General features: G+C 40.6%; 2 protein-coding genes across 3 annotated transcripts in view; one reads left to right on the forward strand and one right to left on the reverse strand.

The window, feature by feature from the left end:
- Positions 1–2571, reverse strand: part of HDLBP (high density lipoprotein binding protein) — a 39154-nt gene extending 36583 nt beyond the window's left edge. The window contains exon 1 of the mRNA XM_058812612.1: positions 2460–2571. The gene's annotated coding sequence lies outside the window, so the exon portion shown is untranslated. The remainder of the gene's footprint in view (positions 1–2459) is intronic.
- Positions 2572–2660: 89 nt separating this feature from the next.
- On the forward strand, positions 2661–23774 carry SEPTIN2 (septin 2). Of its 2 annotated transcripts, XM_058812521.1 has the most exons (13): positions 2661–2730; positions 5006–5038; positions 6126–6246; positions 9408–9494; positions 10482–10605; positions 14218–14352; positions 14588–14705; positions 15949–16050; positions 16374–16519; positions 17166–17249; positions 19401–19458; positions 20703–20806; positions 21221–23774. In XM_058812521.1, the coding sequence occupies exons 2-12, from the start codon at positions 5030–5032 to the stop codon at positions 20796–20798; spliced, it is 1080 nt and encodes a 359-aa protein (XP_058668504.1). In that variant the 5' UTR covers positions 2661–2730; positions 5006–5029; the 3' UTR covers positions 20799–20806; positions 21221–23774. The 2 variants fall into 2 exon arrangements, with proteins under 2 accessions (XP_058668504.1, XP_058668505.1); XM_058812522.1 differs by lacking the exons at positions 2661–2730; positions 5006–5038; positions 10482–10605 and having other exon boundaries at positions 6141–6246.
- The last annotated feature ends 434 nt before the right edge of the window (positions 23775–24208 follow it).

Consider the following 24208-nt stretch of genomic DNA (forward strand, 5'->3'; position numbering starts at 1 on the left):
AAGGGTTGGACTTAATGATGTTGGAGGTATTTCTCGTCCTACAAGATCCTGTGATTCTAACCACACACCTGCATTCAGTTTGAATGCTCTGGACTGGTCCCAGTGCCACTGCTGACTACTCTCACCATCTGATTGGAGCAATTACCCAAATTTTCACAGCAGCACAACCCTAAGTGTATTTGTACCAGCTTAACAAGCTTCTGTATACAAAAAGAATCACATGCTTTGGAACAGGCAGTATTACCTGAAATACTGTAACCAGTGAAACCCACCAATTTTCATTAAAAAGGTGCAAAGTGCACAGTTTGCTTTGTCTGGGATGGCTCCCACTCAGATAACAGCTATGAAAGCCCAAGGTTACAAAGCTGTCATCTAACAGACCATACTACCTTCAGAGGTAGCCTAATGTTAATTGGAAAAAGAACAGCTACTTGACTAAGAATAACCTCCCCTAACCTACCAAAATCAAATTGTTATTGTTGCCATTAAGCTGTGCAACAACCAACAACAACATTATGCTCAAATTCCAGTTCAAGGGGAAACCTCCTTCCTCATCCCAGTCTAGGTAAGTGAGACTAATGAAAAAAAAGGGAATAACCTTCAAAATCATAAGAAGAAATGTCATTTTTTTCCACCCTATCAGGCAAAACTGGGGAAGAGAGGAAAAATAAGCCAACAGAAAAAAATCAGCTTAACTTGCAGCAAAGGAGGAGATAGGAGCGTGTATCACACTGCCAACTGTGGACACAGCAGAATGAGCTACATAGAAAAACCCTGGAGCAATCTTTAAATGTTTCTTATAGAAGCTACTTGGAAAATTGTCCTTTGAGAATGATCTGGACTAGCTTAGCAGCAGTGGCAAAGCTCAGGCTGGCTGGTGACACTGCCTCTGCCACCCTGCAGTCACATCCCACCAGTTACTGTTTCATATCTAGTGAGAGCTCTTCCTGTGCCTGTCATTCTGATCCCTGTAAAACTATACTGTGGACCTTTCTGAAAAAGGTTGTGTGCCTTAGCTGTGGATGGCTCTGCCTATGATTTGGGCCATGCTTTATGAGAATCCCTGTACAAATAGGAAGACTGGGTTTTTTTTGTAAACAGCTTGAATCTAAACAGGCAAAGGGTTAGAAAAACTGGCAGCTCCTACTCAAACACAGAGCTTTAGCAGATACACATCAGGTTATTGCTTTCTTTCCTGCTTCACCACTGATTTACGTTCCTTTACCACACAGAGGGATGCCCAACCCACATATGAAACAATACATAAAACACCACTTCCAATTCAGGTCTGGGGGAAAAACCCCAACACAAATCTACTGTCGGTTGTCTTCTAACTGAAGACAGTTGTCAGAATAGAACGAGTAGGAAAAATGGGGAATAAATCACCAGGCAGATTCTTCACCTCCCTTACTGAACAGAAGAGATGTGACAAAGCAATGCAGCACAAATGAGTGTGCAGATTTTTTTCTCTGCCATTACACAACAGGATAAGACAAGAAATTATTCTTCAAACACCTTGGGACTGAATGTCACCAATCTTAACTTCACAAGCACAGAACTGAGAATGTTTCGAATTCTAAATTTAGTTAATTCAAAGCTCTTGCTTCATCTTACAAGGTAACTGATCTCTATATTACCAATATCCCCAGCACAATCTCCTCTCCTGCTTCTTGTCTCTCACTGGAAGAAATTGTGCCTTCCAGTTATGAAACCTCCCCTACTGTTTGGGGAAAGCCATCACGGGAAATGCTATTTCTCATGTACCATTTCAGCTATAGCTCAAGAATCAGCACCCCGTGCTTAACCCTCTTCGGGGCTGCTGGATCATCCCGGTCTATAAATAACCCGAAATAAAACCACACTGCAGGCACCGAGAGCAGGTCAGCAGAGGCTGAATTTCCGCTGCTATCATGCCCAGAGGCGGCTGACGCTGCCTGCAGTGTCACAGGTGAGGCCACAGCCCTTCCCCAGCGCGGCCCTTGGCGCATCCTCAGCCTTGGGGAGCACCGGGAATGGAGCCCGCTGCCCTTGGGGAGGGGGGACACAGGGCAGGTCGAAGGCGGGGAAAGCGATCGCTCCCTCCGCCGCATCCCCTGAGCGCGGCAGGGCCCAGCCGCGGCCCCTTCCCGCAGGGGAAGGGAGCGGGACATGACTCATGGCTTTTGTCCGCCCGCGGGCGGCGCTGCCGGCGGAGCGGGGCCCCGGGGCGGCGGAGCGGGACCCCGGCTCGGAGCGGGGCGCGCGGCCGGCACGTGGCCCGCGCTGCGCCAATGGCAGCGGCCGCGACCACAGAGCGGGGCCGGGCGGTGCTGCACATCCCGCCCGCCGCCCTTCTCCCCGCTGCCGCCATCTTGCTGCAGGCGACAGAAAGAGCCCGGTCACAGCGCCGAGCCCGCGCCTTCCTCCCGCTCACCGGAGGCGCTCCCGCTCCCGCCCTCCCGCGCCGGGCCCGCCGTTACCTCTAGTCGGCCCGCAGCGAAGCCTAGGCTGGGTACGAGGCCGACGGCCCGGCCGCCATCTTGGTGCAGCAGAGGGGATGTGCGTGACCTACAACATGCGGGCGGCCCCGCCCCGTCCCAGCGGGTTGCTATGGGGACGGGGCGCGCGCGTGCGCGCGGGGCCCTGCACCGCCCGGGGGGCGTGGCCTGGGGCGTGGCGGCCCCGCCCCCTCGGCCGGCCCTGCGCGCGCGGGAGCGGAGCTCGGGGCCGGCGGCTGCGGGACGCGCTGAGGTGAGGGAGGGACCCTGCCCCGCCCCGGGAGCGCGGGGTCCCACCGGGCGTGAGGGGGCACGGCGGGCAGCAGCGCTGCGAAGGGCTCTGTCTTTTCTAGACGGACCCCTGAACGTGAGGGGTTCGGTTGAGATGGGGTGATGGCGAGGAGGGAGCGGGACGATGCGCGCTGCGGGCGGTGCTTGGGAGGTGTGAGGCGCCCTGGCGCCCTCCCAGCGCGGGACTTGGTGCTCGTGTGGCCGCCATGGGACCCCCGGGCGGGCGCCCCTCCCACGGCGGGCAAGACAGTCCGACAGTCCCTTCTGAACGTGCTCTCATAGAAAACTCCACCGCGCTGTAGAGAGCGGAGGGTGAGGAACATGTCCGACCAGCTCCCGAGAAAGTCTGGGCTGCTTCCATGCACCCGAACCCCGATGTCAGCCCGCAGCCCCCCGTGCGCTGCCCTGGGCTCGGCTCTGCGGGCCTTGGCCTTCGGGTTCGGCTGTGCTCCCGCCTGTGTGGGAGCGCTCAGACCTGGCGGGAACGCTGTGGGAAACACCATTCCTGAAAAGTTTCTGTGCTTGTTCTCTGTGTTAAAACATAATGTAGCTGTAGCTGTCTGCATAACTCTGCTCGCTGCTTCGTTTCCTCAGTAGCTGTGAGAAACTTTCCTCGTCTCTTAGCCCTCCTCTGAGAAATAGTTGGGTGACAGACAAGTCTCACAAATTAAAAGAATGTTCCTCTGTGTTCCAGCAGGATCTGGTTTTGTTTGGCATTGAAAACCTCTCATGGAGAATGCTTAAGCAGGAATCAATGACATCACTGGGCAGGAAACACTGTTGGAAGGAAGAGTTGCTATCAGAGCAATCTCACATGATAACAGGCTCAAGTTCTTCACTAGCTGAATACATCACAAGTCATAGATTGTTCTGTGGACTGAAATGCAGATGTTGCAGATACTAGATTTTATTTTTATCTTGCAATTTCACTTGAGAACCATGTTATCCAGTTTTTATTTCCTGCCAGTAACCTGGGTGCCAGATTTTTCTCAGCAAATTGGGCTTCATGAGAAAGGACACCAAACTACTTCAAAGTTTAACATCTTCAGTCTGTAACTCCCATCAAACGCAAATGAGGTTAAAATCGTGTAAACATACTATATGGTAGCTTTGAGAAGAAAATCCTGGAAATCATCCCCACACTGAAACAACTTTACCTTGTGCCTGGCACAAAAAGTTGGGGTTCTGCTGTCTAACACTGGGCAGTTTGTTTTGGTTCCAGGATGTCTCTTTGCTGGGAGAAGCAGACTGAAGGATGCTGCAGACTGAAGCAGTTTGGTGTAATTTCACACAAATTGAGCTTGCTGACAAAATCTGCTTGGAAGATGGAAAGAATTATTAGTGATAATTTCAAATCCATGGAAATAAAGTGTGAGTGAGCTAGGTAAGAGGTGGCTGAGAGCTTTGGGAGTGGGAACTGATACCTTGTGGTAAGAGGGTGAGCCTGGGGAGGGACTGGAAAGGGGAATTGAGCTTTTATCACTTGCAGATCCAGCATATGCAGGCATTTTTATGTTGCCACAGTAAATCACATGTTCTCCTGAAATCATGCAAGCTAGTGGTTGGTGAGGCTTTGTTAAGAGATTTTTTTGCACAGAAGTGTTAGATAAGATATCTTTAAACATTTTTTGTGCCTGTTTTATATTTCACATACAGCTAAATATGAAAGTTTTATACTGGTAAACAGGAGGTAGAATGACTGAGTTTGCAAGCATCTAGATAAAAGAGGAAGAGAAAAAGAGAAAAAGTTTCATTTTGAAGCTGTGAGCTCTTTACAAAACACTCAAGCATGGATGGAAATGTTGAGGATAAAGAGGCTTGAAAAGAAAAATAATACATGAGTTAGGGTTTTGTGTTTTTTTGGCTTTGAAGAAACTTCTGTAAAGAGCAAGGTGTTTGGTTTGGTGAGTTTTCAGAAAGGATGTGGACTTTGAGGGCTTCAGAATGGTTTGTCACACATCTGCTGCCTTCAGCACCCCTCATTCATGCTGGTTGAATTTCTTGTCTGACTGCATTTATAGGAGCAATTGTAGCTGAAAATTCTGCCCCTTGTTAGTACAGAAAAGTCAAATACTTGTGCCCTGTGAAGAATCTGACACTGTTTCAGAGTCTGGACAGCCAGTCAGGGATGCTCCTTTTTTCATTTATTGTGCAACAGCAAATATTACACTGGTTTGTAGGTGAGTTTTTTCCTCATACAACTTTTAATAAGCTGATAAACATTATTATTTTTTCAGATTTTTTCCTGTCCTTGCCTAAAAATGTCCAAGGTAAGAGCAACATTTCTGTCTTCCAATGCAACAATGGGAAATACATTTTTTGTTTTGAAATATTAATCCTCAATGACAAATTGTGCAACTTGCATCTGTTTGATGATGAAGGGTATTCAAAATTTCCTGTCTATGGGAGACACAATATTGAAAGATCAGGGATGTAAGACATAGATTAAAGTAGTTTCATACAAATATAAATCTCTGCAGTTAACTAAAACTCTTGGAAGGATTTCATTTTGGTCAGAGTTGGATAAAAATTCCCTGGTGCATCTTCACTGAAACTGCCTTTCTGTAATCATTTAAGAAAATGGTGGTTTAGGTTTAATTTCTTTCTTTACTGATAGAATCAACTGGTTTTCCAATAAAACCCTTCCTTTAAAGTATTATAACCTAAAATATTGTTGTCATGCTGGGATTCATCTCATTCTTGGCTCCTAGCATTTGCTGTGATGGGTAAAACACCCATGTTGGTTTATTGGAGAGAAATGAGTGATAAAGGGTGTTTGAGTGATGTCTTTGAAGAGGGAACTAAGAGATGTAAAGATTTCTCTGCCATATCTATAGCAGAGTGAGCATTCTATTGTGTAAATTCCCCTTCCCCACACCTGCAGAGAGCTCTGAAGAGCACCTCCAGCCAATGGCTTTCACTTCACAGCTTGCTCAGGGTTTTGCTTTGGATGTGCTAAAAATGGATCAGGAATGGTCATCTTTTTATTCAATCCATAGAAAACTATTTTATTTTAACTGTGTGTGAAGCCTGTTCAAAAAGTTATTAGTGCCCACAATTCATACTTTGTCATGCTTTGATAAATAATTATTTGGGATTTTGGTTCTGTTTCACATAAAGTGATCTTGGCTGGATATCTGAACAAGTGAAGTTTTGTTTTTTAAGCTCTAGGTCAGTGTAGTTGCTCTGCACTTCTCTGTGAGACCATTGAGTATTAGGAACCTCTGAGTAGTTTCCTCTCTGTCCCATAGCTTCAAACCTTTTGAGTTAAGTTAGGAAAGCAGTTATACAAACTTCTAAATCTTGACTGGTTGCTTATTATAGTCTTATTTTATTTTTTTAAAATTTCATTTGTAGCAACAGCCTGCTCAGTTCACCAATCCAGAAACTCCTGGCTATGTTGGATTTGCAAACCTTCCCAACCAGGTTCACCGAAAGTCTGTGAAAAAGGGGTTTGAATTTACTCTGATGGTGGTTGGTAAGGAAACATTTTGTAGTTTTTCTCACAATTAGTAGCTGCTCACAGGGAATTTGAAGTTAAAACAAATGTTACTTACACTATTCTAAGGCTTCAGCTTGCATCAAAACTTTGCTTTACTGTTGCATTTAGCTTTCTTTTATATTTTGTTGATTCTTGCAGCAGTTGTTTACCACATTAAAACTATGCTTGAATACATTAATAAGTTTGTTTGTGGGTGAAGAAAGTTTATTGTGCACTCCAGCAACCATTCCTTCCTTCCTTCCTTCTGCCCTGTCTTACAGGATTCCACCACTCCATTTCAAATATAATTTAAAACTGGTTTTGCATTTGAATACTGTCTTAGTTCATTTGTGTGTTTTGATTAAGAGACTTGTATTAAGCAGGCCATTCTATTTAAAATGTTGTTTATACTTCTTTAGTTCAAAACAATCTGACCTCTAGTCTTTTCAACCTTCCAAATACTCTTGTAAGAGTGAGCAAGACTGAGAATTGGATCAGTTGGTTTTGGTGTGAACTGTTATTTTTTAATTTAATCATGATTTTATGTTAGCAGCTGTAACCTAAAGTGTTATTCTATTTGATAATTCATTGGGAGTCGTGATAAAAAATCTGGGAGTGTTGATAAAAAATCTGATGTCTGCAGAAATACCTTGATCATTTGAGAAATGGGTTGAAAATTATTCTTGAAAATTAAACAGACTCCCAATTCAAATAGACTTGGGTGTTTTCTCTGTCTCTCTGTGAGCCATAATTTGTGAGTTTTGGTGTTTGAACTCTGTAATTCTTGCTTTTAAATAGGCTTTTACAAAAAGTACCCTAATAGAATTAGGCTCTTCATTACCTGGCCCCACAAGAAATAAATCCCATTTATGTGCTAGATTTGCCTAAGAGAGATCACAGTGGGAATGAGCAGGAGAGGTGAGATAGTGATGATGATAGGAGGTGTTTGACTTCATAATGGTTTTGGATTTCAGTAGTTACAGGGAGAGCCTGTCCTCAAACCTTTCATTAGTTTTGCCAAATGACAGCCCAAGCACTGCTTTTGTCCTACTTCTGTATTTTGTTCTTCAGTGTTGTACAGAGTTTGCCCTTATCTTTGTGTTCCTATAATTTTATTGTAGTTTTTTACTGTATGTTTCACTGGTTTTGATTTGGTTGATACCATAAAGAATATCTCATAAAATCCAAGAGTAAAACCAAACTGTAAGTAGCTGCTTCAAATTATTCTGTCTACTCTGACTCTTCAGAATTTACTGTTCAGTGATCCTAAAAGTGTGAAAAGTTTTGGGAAAGAAAAGATCTGCTTCCTCCAAACTTCCAGATCTGTTTGAATTCTAATTGCAAATTCTGCCACGTAAAACAGTTCTGGAAGAGAGCAATGTAAAATTATAGTGACCAACAGTTGTTTCTTGTCTCTTGTAAAATAGAAATAGAGGGGAAATGATGTGGTGTAAGAGTAACAGAAAGAGAATGAATCCACCCATGTTGGAGTGAAGTGGAACTTTACTGTTGTTGCCTGCCAATATTTTAAGGGGTAAATGAAAACTAAAGGAAGAGGACTTGGAAAAAAATAATTTCATTGAAAATTTGGAGTGGTATTTAAGCCACACTAGCAGAGGGAGGCAGCTGATGTAAGATAAAATAAACTGTGCTTTAAATTGTTGGTTATTTCAACAGTTTGGAATGTGAATGCTTTCTCTTCAAATATGCATAGAGTTTAAGTATGTTTTTTTCTGGGCTGTGTCACAGTGCCTGTTCTGAACTCTCATTTTTCATTAAGTTGCCATCCTCCTTCATTTCTGAGCAGGATAATACTTTACAAGCTGCCTGTGCTGACAGAATCCTAATCAATGATTTTGCTTTTTTACACAGCTTTTGGTTATGTTTTTTCCCCTGCTATTGTTTACTGTGGTGTCTGAAAATATGAGCTGGAGTTTATAAGAATTTGGCTGCTTGGCTGTGTTGCTCCCAAAGAAATCCCAGTCACTTGTGTTTATTTTTATGTGCATTCTCATTATTAAGCTATGACTTCATCTAAATCGTTATTTCACTTAAAAGTCACTTAACTATTGTAGCCAACATAATCATTGACAGTGACTATGAAAACTGATTTATGTGTAATATTTACCCTTACTGAGACAGTGGAATGTGGCACTGGATGAAATCATACTTTTGCTGAAATAATTCCATGTGACTGCTGAGTTACTCTGGGTGTGTGTCACCTTCACTGGTGCAGGCTGCACTGGCACAATCTGATCTTCAAAACTGCATTCTGTGAGGCATTAAAACTGACAACTCTTATTTAATTTCAAAACAATTTCTGTCTTTTTTTTTTTGGTTTTTTTTCAGATATTTTTGTCTGATTCATATTGCAGTGTTACTCAGACATTCTGTGGCCCATAATTTTTAATTTTTTTTTTAATTTAATCCTATTAACAGCTGAAATAAAACTAAAATTCTAGAAAAATATCTCTTCAGTAAACTCAAGTACTGAGCATTTCAATTTGCTACTCTTTTTTATGCTATAAACATTTGTTTTGATTAAAATCTTGATATCTAATGAGTCTGAATTTTCCTCATGGCCATCAGTATCTCTAGAACAAAAATATACTTAGAGTACAATTTGATAATCCTCTAGTTCATATAAAATTGCTCAGTGGCCACATTCCTCTTGCTTTGAATTCTTGTTTGCCATACTGGCTTAAAAAACAGAAATAAATCCTATTTTATGTTGCCTGGCTGTACAGAAGTTCAGCAATGGATTTTTCATTGTTTAAATTGATGATAAAGCCTTGACAGGATAGAGCTTCTCACTGGGTATGATATTTCACATTCTGGACTGATAACAGAAAAGCTTGTCTTAAGAAATCAGGAGACATGAAATGGGAAATCTTAAATCTAAATGGGTCACAACTCCACTTGTCTAGCAGCATTAATTACAGATCATCAGTGAGAGCTCTGGGAAAGTGCATTACAAAGCCAAGATGTAAAAATTGTTTTTCAACCTTTTTGTGTAAACTTGGCTAATCCAAAATTAAAAATATGTAAATTCTTACTTTGAAAGAAATATGAAAAAATCTATAGTCAGATAATACTGTCAGATACTCTTGAAATTATTTATGTAAATATTTTGAATTTATCTTTCTATTGAATCACAGGTGAATCTGGATTAGGAAAATCTACATTAATAAACAGCCTCTTCCTGACAGATCTCTACCCAGAAAGGATAATCCCAGGAGCTGCTGGTAAATACATCTTTGCTCAATGGTTTTTGGAGTTGAATGCATTTATCTTTGAGTTGTGGTAAAAGCCAGCAGTGATTTCCAGCTCCTGTAGTTTCTAATGCATTTCCTGACACTTTGAGCTGTTATATAAAACCATTTTCCTCTGCACCCAGGATGTCCATCAGGTTTTTGTTATTTAGTCTTTGTATTTGTATTAACACCTAGAAATTTTATCCCTTCTTTTGCTTAAAAACATTCTTTGTCTCACACTAAGATAAGCAATCAACTAAAACAATCAGAGAATTTATTTAGTTTTTAATCTGTTGCATTTGCAAACATATGAATTGTTTATGCCTGTTTGCACCTTATTTCATTTACTTTAGATTGATATTTAGTGAATGAGAATTTCACTTCCTATTCTTCATCTTCTTGTCCTATTTTTGTTGTTATCAAGGTATGAAATAATCCAGCAAAAGAGAACATTGTAATAAGATAAAAGATGCAATTTTTGTCTTTTTGCTGCCTGTTGAATGAATGGCTTTATATAGATCAACAGTTGTTTCTTGTCTCTTGTAAAATAGAAATAGAGGGGAAATGATATGTATTTGTATTAACACATAGAAATTTGTGTTAATGTTGTAACACGTAGGAATTTGTGTTAATGTTGTGAAATTTTATCATGTTAGCTGATGCTACTTATTACTTCCAGCCTTAAGAAAAAATCCATTACATATAATTTTATATTGTTCTCCCATTACTGATGGTTTTGTCTCAGTTCCTTTTGCCTTAATTTCTATGTTATTTTCAAGAAAATTATGGAATCTCATACTCAGCCCTCTAATAACGCTGAAGGAATTTATGTGCTGAGCCTTTTTGTAATCAGGCCTTAGAATGCAATGGATAGAATAATATTTTTGCTGTTTTCTCTGCCAGTTGATTTTTGGAGCTGATCTCAGGGTGCCGTGGTGTCGGGCTGGGCTGTGCAGGATGCAGTTTGCTGTTTTTCAGATAAGATTGAGCGCACAGTGCAGATTGAGGCCTCCACAGTGGAAATTGAGGAGAGGGGGGTGAAGCTGCGCCTGACGGTTGTGGATACCCCGGGCTACGGGGATGCCATCAACTGCCGGGACTGGTACGTGCACACACAGCATCTCTTCATCCATCTGTGGAGAATAACATGGATTTCTTATCTCCCCTGGGGGGTGGGAGTGTGCTGTGTGCCTGTGAAACGCTCAGTTTGAGGTGGGATTTTTTGTTTTCTAATTTTGAAGAAGTTTGATTATGCCATCAACTGCCGGGACTGGTACGTGCACACACAGCATCTCTTCATCTGCCTATGGAGAATAACATGGATTTCTTATCTCCCCTGGGGGGTGGGAGTGTGCTGTGTGCTTGTGAAATGCTCAATTTGAGGTGGGATTTTTTGTTTTCTAATTTTGAAGAAGTTTGATTATGCCATCAACTGCCGGGACTGGTACGTGCACACACAGCATCTCTTCATCCATCTGTGGAGAATAACATGGATTTCTTATCTCTCCTGGGGAGTGGGAGTGTGCTGTGTGCTTGTGAAATGCTCAATTTGAGGTGGGATTTTTTGTTTTCTTATTTTGAAGAAGCTTAATCTTGGTGTTATGAATGAATTCCAATACGTGTGAAGAGGCAGCAATAACTTTGACACAACTTGAAATCAATTTTGTAATACTTTTTATTTCTTTGTTAACTTCCATTTTGCTTGAAAGAGCTTTAAGTGAACAGTGACCTTGATTCTCAATAATACTCTAGGAAAGTAAATCACCTACTCTTCAGTGCAAGCAAAAACCCTCCCCTAGATCTTGTCAACATTCACTTGTCACATTCATTTTTCAGATTCTGTGCCTAATTTTTAAATGCTTTTCATCAACTTAGATTTTCATTGTTTGTTTGTTTAGGTTTTTTTTTCTTTTTACAAATTTACATTATAGTAAATACTGAGAACTAATCTTGAGGTCAAATCAGTTTTCAGTGGTAATTCCTTTTCCCACATCTCTCAAACCCCTGAACCTCAAGGCAACTTCTGCCTTTCCCCATAATTTTGGAAATTAAATTGCTCAATGAAGTGAAATTCAGCTTCAAGCCCACATGTCCTGTCCTGTGAGCCCAAGGGCTACTGCATGAACAATCTCATGTTTCATTTGTTCAAAAGCTTGTTGATGGTCAGGACCCCACTTGAAATCATTCTTCTTCTGGGTCACATGATAGAGCGGCCCTGCAATCTGACTGTACTCTGCAATATGCACCTTACAAAATCCCACAGCACCTGGGACAGCCTGAGCTTCATTCCTGCTGCTCACTGGGGACAGAGCTGCTGTTTTGTTCACCACATCCACTGGAGTCTGACAATGCCTATTTTGCCTTTTTACTCTTAAGAACTGGATTTCCTGAGCTGGTCCCTTGACCTCACTTTGTTTTATGGCAAAACCAACCTTCAGAAAGATCTGGATTGTCTTCTCCCCTTGCTCAAAAACTTCCTCTGCCATGTTTCCCCACATGATGATGCCATCAATGTACTGCAAGTGTTCTGAAGCCTTACACTTCAGGAGTAACATCAGCCCTTCTATTGTGTCTGAGGACCTGCCCACTGGAAGCTGGAGCTGCATTTATGCTTGAAGAATTTCCTGTGGTGGTTGTGCTTCCTGTCAGCTCCTGCCCCCCTGCTGCTGAGGCAGTGCTGGGTTTTCCATCCCACTTCCTGATGTCTTTTCTGTGGCCATGTAGGTAAAACCACAGGTTGCCACATGGTGTACATCCTGTGTCCTGAGGATGGGGGGGTTTGCTCCCAGCAGCAGGGACTGGCCCATACTGGTGGAGTATGGAACATTTCCTCTCTAGTTTTTCAAATCTATTCTTAATCTTGGACAGTGTTTCCACAGCTGAGGTGCAGGTTGGTAGGGAAGAAAAAAAGTAATATTCATGTTGCCAGAGCTGGGTCACCTGAAGCACTGTTTGCTCTCCTTCTTTCATTGATAACAGTGCCAACAAGTTGACATACAACAGTGGTGTGCTCTGTACAAACTTCTGCCTCATGGGTTGTGTACAGAGCCCCTCATCTGGATCTACAGGGGACTGATGGTTATTTGGACCCCTAGAGATTGCCTCCAGCACAGCCAGTTCTCTCAGGTACTGGATACCTTCCTCCATGGCCTTGCACCTGCCTGGTCACACCATTAGATCATCCTTGAGAAAATACCTTTCCCTCACACTTGACAGAAGTCACCACCAGAGCTGAGAGTTTCTGTCCTCTTCCCAATCCCCTTGTCAATGCCCACATCCCAGGACAGGGATCCCAGTTCCTTGGCTTCCCTATGATCTGATTCCATGTGGTGGGCCACCATGTCCTGGTGCCAGAGCAGCCAAGTTGCCAGGGTGTCCCCCAAATGGCAGCTGAAATCTTTTCACCAAGTATAGCAATTGGGTGATTATCTCTGGCCCTGCCTCTTCCTCCTGCTTCCTCTTCATCCTTCACTAGGCAAACTGATTTGGTCTTGGATTTCTTCTTCAGTGTAGGGGCAGCTGTTTGTGGCACAGGTTGTGGCAGTGGTTCAGTTGCAGTTGGAATGCCTTGGTGCCTGTTGCTCTGCTTTCCTCCTCCTTGCCTGAGGCTGCTCTCTAGTGATGAACAGTGTCCAGTAAATAAAAGCCAGGGCTCAGCACACTGCAATAAGTTGTTCCTCTCTGGAGTTGTCCCCTCCTGTAGATCTGGGCCAGAATCAGGACACTGGTGGATAAAAAAAAGTTGGGTATGAGCAGGCAGTCCCTGAAAGCCATTAGTGTCCCAGGCTGAGGGAGGGAGTTCTGCCCCACTCCTGTGAGATCTGCATCCAGCTCTGGGCTCTAACACAAGGCAGACATGGACCTGGTGGGGCAGGTGCACAGGAGAACCACAAAAGTGATCCAAGGGCTAAAACAGCAGTAAGGAGAGGAGGCTGGGAGAGTTGGGGTTCCATCTGAGAAAAAGATCCAGGGAAACCTTACTGAGGACTTGAAATATATCAAAGGGGCTCACAGGAAACATGGACAGAGACTTAATACCAAGGCCTGTAGTAGAAGAGCAAGGGACAATGGTTTGAAACAGAGAGTAGATTTAGGTTGGATGTAGCAGAGACTTTTTTCCAGTGATGGTGTTGAGGCCCCTGGCACAGTTGCCCAGAGGAGCTGTGGCTGCCCCATCCCTGAAAGTGCTCAAGAGAACCCTGGACTAATGGAGGGTGTCCCTGCCCATGACAATAGCTTGGAAATAGGTGATCTTTAAAGGTCCCTTCCAAAACAAACCATTTATGATTTTAAACCAGTTTGCAACAAGAACCATAAAATATCTTGAAAATGTGTAGTTAATGCTAATCAAGATATAAACACTAACCCAAGAGAAATTTGTTGTAGAACTGAAGTTGGGTTATGTATATATTATCTTTATATACATATATATGTAATATGCATTGCTTGTTATTATTATTATATTATATTTTTACAACAATTTTTACAACAGCAATTATAATTATTGTTATTATTCTTTGTTATTCTAGAATTCCAATAAAATTTTAAGATGTGTTTTTCTATTTTCCCTGTTCTATAGAATGAGTAAATGAATTTTTGTCCAACAGAAGATTGGTTGACCAGCAGGGTATCTTAGTAGTTTATTATTATCTTTGAAAGAGTCCTAAAGTTGAGGGCCATTTGGTGATTCCTCAAATCTGTGTTTGTTTTCCAGCTTTAAGACCATAATCTCTTACATTGATGAGCAGTTTGAGCGATACCTGCACGATGAGAGTGGATTGAACAGAAGGCATATCATAGATAATCGAGTTCATTGCTGTTTCTACTTCATTTCTCCATTTGGTCATGGGTAGGTGTTTCTCTGTCATTTTTTTTACATTATTTTATTTTAGAGAGTTGGTTTGTGCCTGGTGACTTAAATTTTCAGAATCAGGTTGCCATTACTTAAGCAACTACTATAACTGCTAACATTAATTGGCTGTGTTCTTTCTCTCTGTGTAAAGAGAGATATTTCTGTTGGAATGAAAATAAATCGGTAATTTAGAGTAAAAAATAAATAAAAATTTTTCATATTTTAATTTTAGCCTTAAGCCTCTGGATGTTGAGTTTATGAAGGCCATACACAACAAAGTAAATATTGTACCAGTGATTGCAAAAGCTGATACACTTTCTCTGAAGGAGAGAGAGAGACTAAAGAAAAGGGTGAGTGTTTTTCTGGCTTGCAGAAATGTGCTGTGCTTTGGTTGTGGCAGTGTGGGCATTCTCATTAACCTTGCTCTGTCCTAGCTGAGGGAAATAGAATCTCATGCACAGTGTAGCATCACTTAATATGTAGTTTGATATCCTGTAAAATATTTTGTTATGTATTTAAATGAGAAACTGTGCTTCAAATGTTGTTTGTAAAATGGTAATCTGGCTATGTTTACAGTTAGATTGAGTGAATTTTGAAACTTTGGAAAAATATTTAAATACATTTGCTGATGGTAATTGCTCAGTTACCTGTTTAATCAATCCTAAAGCAGAGATAGTATCTGCATTTATAATGTGCACATGGGTTTTTTCCCCAGTCAGAATTCTGATGGTTAAAAAATGGGATTTTTCAGAGATGTTTCTGGTTGTGAGGCTGTTTTTCTTCCCTTTTGTCACTCCTTCTAAATCATTCCAGCTCTGTCTTCCAGAGGCAAGACCTCTTAACACATCCAGTCATGCAGGGCTTGATGCTATATTTGCTGGGAGGAGGTGGGATTCAGCAAACCATCATGAGCTAAGAACAGCTATGAAGTTCAGAAAGAAGTGTTAGAATTACCTTGTCAAAGGCATGCTCCAGTCTTAGCTCTTGCATTGAAAACTATGATTTTGTCAGTTATTCTGGAATAAAAATGAAGACTTTATATATAGTATACTCTAGTAGGTATGTTTAGAGTGCTAGAATTCTGCAGAAGTAAAGATTATTATTTTTTAAAGAGCAAAATTTGTGGTCTATGGTAGATGGATTCCTGGTGTGGGTACCATTACTGTCAATCATGAAGAAAAAAGTATTTGTAGTGTCTATATCTCAGTTTTTCAAACACTCCCACCCCTACCCCCCAAGTAGCAATTCAGATGTAAGAGCAAGGAGGTTAAGCTGTAGAAAGCAAGTATAATTTCTTTGTCAACACCTTTATTATTATTAAAAAAAAAAATTGCAAAGGTTTAACAAAGCACAGCTTTCACAAAGAATGGTGGTTTTGTGGACACTGTTGTTTGTATGAAAGTCCATGGCAAGCAATTGTTGAATATCATGAATAAATATAGTATTTAAAAACAAATCCCTGCTGAGCAATTTGGATCAATAAGATAAATCCAGATTTCTTAAGAGCCTGTGTATTAAGTAATTTTATATTAGGATTTAAAAGTACTGATTCTCCATGTACATTATATCTATTTCTTTTATTGCATATCTCAGATTCTGGATGAAATAGAAGAGCATGGCATCAAGATTTATCACCTGCCTGATGCTGAATCAGATGAGGATGAAGATTTTAAGGAGCAGACCAGACTCCTGAAGGTGTGACTGGTTTAATAATTATATACATGGATAATATATTGTATTTTTTCAGACTGCTCAGATGGCTTTAGGACAGGAGCTGCAATGCAACCTGGAGTGAGTCACTCAGGTTCACCCAGAAATGAGACACCTGAAGTGTCTCTGCCCAGGCTTCCCTAGCTTGGAAAATGGTGGCAGCAGTTCCTTTTATTTATTTTACACCTTTAATTTAAAATAATTATGAACTTATTACCATAATATGCAGTGCTGGGCAGAACAAGAGTTGTTCTTGGAGTTGTTTGTCCTGGTTTATTGTAAGTAATTGTTGCACTTTTGGCTTTCAGGCCAGCATTCCATTTTGTGTAGTGGGGTCCAATCAACTCATTGAAGCAAAAGGCAAAAAAGTCCGAGGTCGGCTCTACCCGTGGGGTGTAGTTGAAGTGGAGAATCCAGAGCATAATGACTTCCTGAAGCTGAGGACCATGTTAATGTAAGTGAGAACATTCCAGTTACATGGGAGTTTAGAAAACAATCACCAAGATAATCAAGCACTGCACTGGGGCTTTGCAGCAGTTGTGTAATGCCGGGACATCCAGAATTTGTGTGGAGAAGGCCATGAGCAGCCTTGACCTAGCTGAGCTAGGCCTAGTCAGAGGTTGGACCACACAGGACTCACAGGTCCTCTCTGATCTGAATTACTCAGTGATTCTGTGAAAATAGTGATTTGTGTGCTTCTTTTATCCAATGCAGTGTTGTTTTGCTGCTTAAATCCCCTGAACATAAAACAAGTTGTGCTGATTTCAATATATCTATGAGTAGGTACATTTGCAAGGGAGCAGACCTGAAAAGCCCCCTGGTTGGTTTTTTTCCTGGTCTATGCTACTCTGTTTTGCCTGCTCAGATTCATCAAAGGCCTCACCCAGGAGTACAGCTCTGCCAGGGCAGTCTCAGGGCTGAGGTGACCTCTCTGTGTCCTTTATTGCACCAATTGAACTGAAATCAGTTTTAAATTAGTATGCTAAGTGGGTGTGCATGCTGAGCACATTGATCCAAGCCAGTGCTGAATGCCGGAGTTGCTTAAGCAAACTGATGTGACACAAGGATGTTTTATCTGTTAATTACTTTATTTCCTCCAGCACCCACATGCAGGACCTTCAGGAGGTGACCCAGGATCTTCACTATGAGAATTTCCGCTCTGAGAGGCTCAAACGAGGCACCAGGTTGGCATCTCATGGTTGCATGCTGCTTTCTCCTCTTCTGAATTTCTATTTTGCTCTCTCTGTGTCTCACCTACCATTGCATTGCTAGGATTTGGTAGACCAAAGGCAGCTTTGTAACTCCAGTCAACATCAAGTTCTGTTGAGCAGCTTACAAAGAGTGTAACAAAAAACTATTTGGTAAATCTGAAGTGATGGTGGTGGGGTTAGGAAATTGTGGGAATAGGTCTGTGCTTTGGTCTGAGGCTTGAACATGGTTGGGTTGGAATGTTGAAGGTCCTAAGTAGGACAGATGTTTATGATAAATGCCTTAAAAAATCTGCAAATTAGATCAGAGCTGATATCTTAAAAAGAGTGTGTGGAGGTTTTTTTCAACCAGAATATTTGGATGGAGGCTTTAAAAAGAGATGATCAAACTTTTTTGTAGTGCTTTATTAAACATGACATACATAAATAGTAGCAGACACAAACTCTTAGCCCTGTTTTGAGCTGGCTTGGATAGGGCACAGCTTTCCTGGGAAGAGAACTGGGTAAAACACCCCATTTTTAAACACATTAGCAGGGTCTGTAAAGACGAGTTGGGGAGTTCTTGTGGGAAATTGCACGATTCCTGGTTTAGGTGTTTCAGCTGCATCTCTTCTCACAGCCACTAGAGGGTTCCAAATTGCACATTTTGGGGTTTTTGGGGCATTTTGCAAAAGTTTCCTCATCAAGCTGTTAACAGACATTTTGTAACATGTCTGGTCAGTTTTCAGCAAAAAGAGTTTTCCTTTTAGAGTTTTCTGCCTACAGGCAAGATAAAATCCTCTTCTCTCCTGATTTGAAATCCTGCTTTCTGAAATTCAAGGTAAAATCCCCAAACTTCCCAAGTTCTGGCACCTCTTATCCAACAAGTGTGTACAAAGGCCTTAGAGGTAATGTGACCTAAGGTCATCCAATTTTTAGAGGATTTCAAGTTGCTGTTAAGTTGGGTATGTGAAACTAAAACATGTTTTTGTATATTTTCTAGTTAAGTGGTCCATTTCCTTTCACATTTCTGAAATGGCACTAGAACATAGTTAGGTTTACTGTAAATGAGGATAAATTTCATGTGAATTTATTTCAAGCTTGCACTTTGCTACCAGGAGTGCTTACAATATGTGTTTGTTGTCTGTACTCACTAATGATCTCAGAGGTTTTGGGGCACAGCAGATTTTTTACAATGTATTTCTTTACACTGGATTTATTTACAATAATTTATTTCTTTTTGTTTACACGGGATTTTTTTACAATGTATTTCTCTGTTAACTTTTTAACAAACACCAATTTATTTGCTTTGCATGTTTGATGGCACTTACTTGATTAGCTCCATTAGTAGATCCTCCCTGTTGTGACATGGGGAAGGAGAAAGCCATTAGCAAAGTGGTAGGAAATCTTGAATAAAGCCAGGTATGAGGGAGGCAGTCACTTCTCCCAAGTAACAAGTGGTGCCATAACAGGAAACAGCCTCAGGTTGCACCAGGGAGATTTAGATTGATATTAGGAGAAATTTCTCCACAGAAAGGGTGTTTGGGCACTGGCACAGGCTGCCCAAGGGCAGTGGTGGTGCTGCCATCCCTGAAGTGTTCAAACTGCTTGTGGATGTGGCACTGGGCTGTTGAGTTGGTGAGGTCTCCAGGACAAGGTGAGAAATGAGGAATCTGACTCCATGTTCTCAGAAAGCTGATATTTTATGATATGATATTAATTTTATTATGCTATACTAAAACTATACTAAAGAAAGATAAAGGATACATCAGAAGATTTAACAAGAATGAGAATGAAAACTCGTGATTGACTCTTCAGAATCCAACACAACTGATGGTGATTGGTCATTAAGTAAAAACAATTTACATGAAACCAATCAAACAAGCACTTGTTGGTAAACAATCTCCAGCCCACATTCCAAAGCAGCAAACACAGGAGAAGCAATCAGATAATTATTGTTTGCATTCTTTTTTGAGGCTTCTCAGCTTCCCAGGAGAAGAAATCCTGGCAAAAGGATTTTTCAGAAAATATGACAGTAACACTGAGGGACATGTTAGTGGGTTAACACAATAGTGGGTTAATGCTTGGACTCAGAAATCTTCCAACCTTAATGTTTTTATGTTTCTAACAATATTAATATTATTTTAGGAAAATAGAAGATGAAGAAGTGAATAAAGACCAGATTCTGCTTGAGAAGGAAGCAGAAGTAAGATGACAGAACTTTATATTCTTGTAATGGGGGAATTTTTGTTTTGTTGCTGCTTTAGAGCAAACATGTATATGATCTTGGTAATTCATCAAGGAAAAACAGTTACATGCCAATATAAAGTTATTTAAAGTTTCACTAAGAAAACAGAAGGAGGAGGAGACTCAGAAAAGGGATTTTTTGGAACAAGTGGAATCTGGTAAAACATGATTCCATTTTACTGATCAGCAATGGATGTAAAACAGTTTGGGCAAGGAGAATCGTCCTCCTGGGAGTAAAGGTTCTGCAGTTAACAGCTGCAGACTGGGACAAAGTCAGTTCAGCTCTGCAGCAAAAGAGAGAAAGATGGTAAAAACGGCCAGAAATAAAAAATGAAACAGAAATTTTCATTCTGCCACTGTGACAAATTCACAATGTGTAGCTCTAATGCTGCTTTTCCTGTTCCTCTAACCTGTAAAGATTATAGATAGGCAAGACTAGAAAAAGTGCAATGAAAAGCAAAATGTGGGCAGAAAGACTGAAGTGGAGACCTGAAACAGGTGCTGTGCTAGGGTAGATGAGATTAATAGCCTTGTTGAGAAGTGGATGACAGAAGGGAAAGGGTCTGACATGATCACACATGGCAGGATGAATGGGAATCTACCACACAAGCAAGAGGTTAATGGGACTCATAGATGATTGATTTCAATTAAAAAAGCTGCTTCTAAGATAGTCTGTTACTCTAAAATGCAATACTCTAAAACTGAGCTTCAACCAAGTTTAGTCATGCTTGTGTCTCACTGGATGGTTTGCCTGTAATAGTTGCTTCCACCCAGTCATCCCTAACAAGGGAGTTGGGGAATAATCCTGACAATTTTTTTTTGATGACAGATACAGGAGTAGTTTGGAGAGACATAACCAGGCTGCTTTTTTTTTTTTTCTGATAAACTTTAGTAAGTGTAAATGCTTGTTCAGTACTTCAGAACCATAATTTTTATACATGTAACATCAGAGACTTCCACTTAGGGATGCTTAAAAATCCCATCCCACAGTACAATAATAAAGTCTATGTATTTCAGTCAGTAAATGCCAGCCTCTTCAGTGATGCAGAGCAGTAAAAGAAGATGCCATAACCTGAGTACATTACCTGTCAGATAAAGAAAATGCAGATGTGTGATTCCCTCTTTAATAAAAATAAGAATTAGAGTGATGACAGTGAAGAATTCTATTGTGAGCTACAGAATTCCTCTGTGCTGCTTTTCCAGCTGCGCCGCATGCAGGAGATGATTGCAAGGATGCAGGCACAGATGCAGATGCAGATGCAAAGTGGAGAAGGTGACAGCAGTGGGCACCATGTGTAAAGTCTTGGGTAAGATGCTCAAATAACCTTAATAAACTTAAAGGGCTTCTCCTTTAGCTGCTCTCTAATGTGCTTGGTATTAAGAAGTTTTGGAAAAATGTTAACGAAATGGGTTTCCATAGGTTTCAGTGTGAATTTTAATTTATAAAGATTAACTGCTGTTTGCAAAGTTAGATGGCTTGGAGTCAAACTAAACAGTGTGGTGGTGTGTGTGTATACATATAAAAATTTCCCAGAAAGTCAATACAATATATCCAGGTAAGAATTATGGAAGAAGTCTTTGAAATAGTTTAACCAGGTTTCTTAATCTCATGATGAAGTCATTGTTTACTTGTGACTTATAAAAATGTGTGCAGTTCTTTCAGGTTTCTTAATGTGAGAAGACTGCTGATCTGAAATGGTCTTTTCCTGTCTTGTTTTTAGATGATTTTACCCCCTGACTCACAGGAGACCTCCTGGAGCTGGATTGCAGTGGTGGAGGACAAAAGGATGCCTCTTGCTTCCATGTGATCTGGAGCTTGCTGTGGAGTTTAATGTGGGACTGTTTTGTGGTAACACCTTGTGAGATGTATTTCATAACGTGTAGTCAGTTGGTATTTTTATATATTATACACATTTGACTTTCATTTTTTTTAGTCCTTCTTTTCTTGAGGTTATTTTAAATTTCCTCTTAGGGATACAAAATAGTTATTGAAAGTTTTCTAGCCTGATAAGCAGTAGATAGTAATATTTTTTTAATATACCTTATTAGCTCCCTACTTTTAACTTTGTATTCCATTTAGAAATAAGCAGCTGCCAGTGATCCCTTGTTCAGTGCCAGGTAACAGTCACCTCACTAAGGCTGCACCCCTGCAAGGCTAATTTTATAAATACTGCAGTGTTTACATGTGTGTGTGAGACCAGCAGCCCTTTCTCTGTCTCTGCTCACAGCAGAGGATTTCCTTGGCCTCTGCAGAACATCAAATGAAAATTCAAGCATGCCTTGTGTCTTAGCAAAAGGAAGGAGAGGAGATGCCTCTGTGAGAGGCACACTGTATGTTACATGACAGGCATTATTTCTTTTAGATTTACCCTTGAGGCTTATGGTTTTCCTAAAGTCTATTACTCTATTGCAGCTAATTTTGAATAGTTTCTTGTAGGCCATCACAAATCACTCCTGCTATTTTCTGGCATTATTGTAGCCAAATAAACTTGAATAAGGCTGATTTTATTGTTGAAAGTGGTAAACTCCAAAGAGTAGTTTTCTATGCATGGGTGTTTCCTACATCCAAAGTGTAAGAAATTCTATAATTCCTAATAAGTATTTTCATACTATTTTTAGGGCATTGTAAACTGTTACATGTAGTAAAAATATATATGAGCACACTTCTCTTTTTAAAAGTGACCTGTTCCTAACAGGATCAGTGCAAACTGTATTTTAAGTTCTTGCTCCAGGATGGAGTCAGCAGTATTACTTCAGGAGAGACTCTGTTTCCTTTTATTAGGCCAAGATCACTTTTTTAATCCTGGTAGCAAAGGAGACTTTTTATCTTGGCTGGGCTTGCGCTGCAGATCATTCCTTGTGTTGTGTTTGCAGCAAATAATCAATAATCAACACAAGTGCCCAGGTGGTGGCTGACAGGGCAAGCAGTGACACACCCTGTGTTGTTTGCTGCTCCTGATAAAGCCAGCAATCAGATTTCTTCATCTGTTCTATCACAAAACATCCTTATCTGAGCAGCTAATAAACAAATAGATAGAATTGCAACTTCTTTTGGCTCTTTGAGCTCAGGTGCAGCTGTGACTTTTAGAATTTTGTTAATGTTCCTGTGGAAAAAATAATAGAATTTCTGCAGCTAATGTATAATTCCAGTGGTGCTTCAGTGGCTAGATTAAATATAAATATCAGCTGAAATTTTTACCTGCCTGAAACTGCTGTTTTATGTTTGAATCTTTCTAAAAATGTGAAGTAAAATCCTGCATTGTAGCTGGGGATGTCCAGCTCTGTCTTCCAAACTTTGACACAACTCATTTGACTTTCCCTTACTTTGACAAAACTGAAAATGAGAACCTTTTTGTATGCACAGAAGAGTTAAATCCCATTTTGTCAAACCTCTACACATAAAACTTGGTTAGAAAAACATGTGCTTCTAAATTCTTGAATTGCTTTTTCAAAAAAGGGTGTAGGACCAAAGTAATGTAGCAGCACTGTCAGAGAACACTCCACAACACCTTATTTATTTCTATTACCATGAGCCTGTACTTGAAGAAAAACTGTGAAATGTAAAATGTCTGCACAGGGGCCTGGTTGTACTTGTCACTCTCACTGTGTATATTGGGTTGAAAGGTTTTTTCTCTATTTTTAACATGGGAACAAGAGCACACTGTCCATTTGTTTAGTGCTGTTTGGTCACCATCTGTGAAATTATTTCTTTGGAATATTTACATATCTATTAAAATATTTGTTCAGGATAAAGCATTTCATGTTATTATTAAGCAAAGAAAAGTTTGATCTAAATTGATCAAAAAAAATGATCTAAAAATTCAACAGGAGAAATATTTTTGTATGTTGCTTTGGCATTTAATGGGAAAAACCAAGTTTTTGGCATTAGCCATTTTAGGTAATTAATTACTGCATCTTCCCAAGTCTTTGGGACAGTTGTTCATAGTGTGCCTGATGTCTCTGAAGGTTCTCCTTCACTTTTCTTGAGATGGTCTTGAAATGGATGGTTTTGTGCTAAGGCATGAAAAGCAAGACTACTTTTCTCAGAAAAGCTGCTGGTAAAAGAAAAAAATATGAGTGGCAGAAAGGCTTGGGGACAAAAGGTAAATTCTGTTTGGTGGTTTGTTGAACTAGCCACAATTCTTTGTCTTTTACTGTGTTGTGATGGTTTTTATATTAGGAGTAAAAATACTTTTGAATTTGCAGAGCTTTATAGTTGATAGCAAAAGTTACTAGTTCTTGGTACAAAAACCTGTTATAATCTGTGTACTTCAATTAGCTAAAACTGTAATAAAAATGCTAAAAAGCTGTTCTGTGTTTATTATGATTCTTTATTGTACTCAATATTAATTTGTGGTGGTATGTTTGAAATATTGTCCTGTTCTAGCCAGGACAGGGTTAATTTTTGGGGCAGCCAGGAAGGGCAGGGTTGGCGTGACAGTGGATGGGGTTGGGCTCCATGGTGGGCATTTTCTCTCTCTTTTGTATCATTTTTGTTTTTTAATATGGTTGCTATTACTGTTCCTTTTCTTATCTCATTGCTGTTTCCAGTAAATTGTTCTTAAAACATTTTGTGTTTCCAGTTCTCCTCTCCATCCTGATGCAGAAAAGAGAGAGAGAGGAAGAGGGAGCAAGTGATTGGCAGCCTGGTTTGGAGTTTCAGTGGGAGCAGTGAATTGGGAAATACCATTGCTAAACCAGGACAGCCT

The sequence above is a fragment of the Ammospiza caudacuta genome, chromosome 11, assembly GCF_027887145.1.
Source record: "Ammospiza caudacuta isolate bAmmCau1 chromosome 11, bAmmCau1.pri, whole genome shotgun sequence".
NCBI classification, from domain to species: Eukaryota; Metazoa; Chordata; class Aves; order Passeriformes; family Passerellidae; genus Ammospiza; species Ammospiza caudacuta.

What these genes read in the sequence shown, in the direction of transcription:
- SEPTIN2 (XM_058812521.1), top strand. An exon ending in GAGAGAGACTAAAGAAAAGG is followed by an intron (nt 14,706 to 15,948) that starts GTGAGTGTTTTT and finishes TGCATATCTCAG; the next exon opens with ATTCTGGATGAAATAGAAGA. An exon ending in TGCTTGAGAAGGAAGCAGAA is followed by an intron (nt 19,459 to 20,702) that starts GTAAGATGACAG and finishes CTGCTTTTCCAG; the next exon opens with CTGCGCCGCATGCAGGAGAT.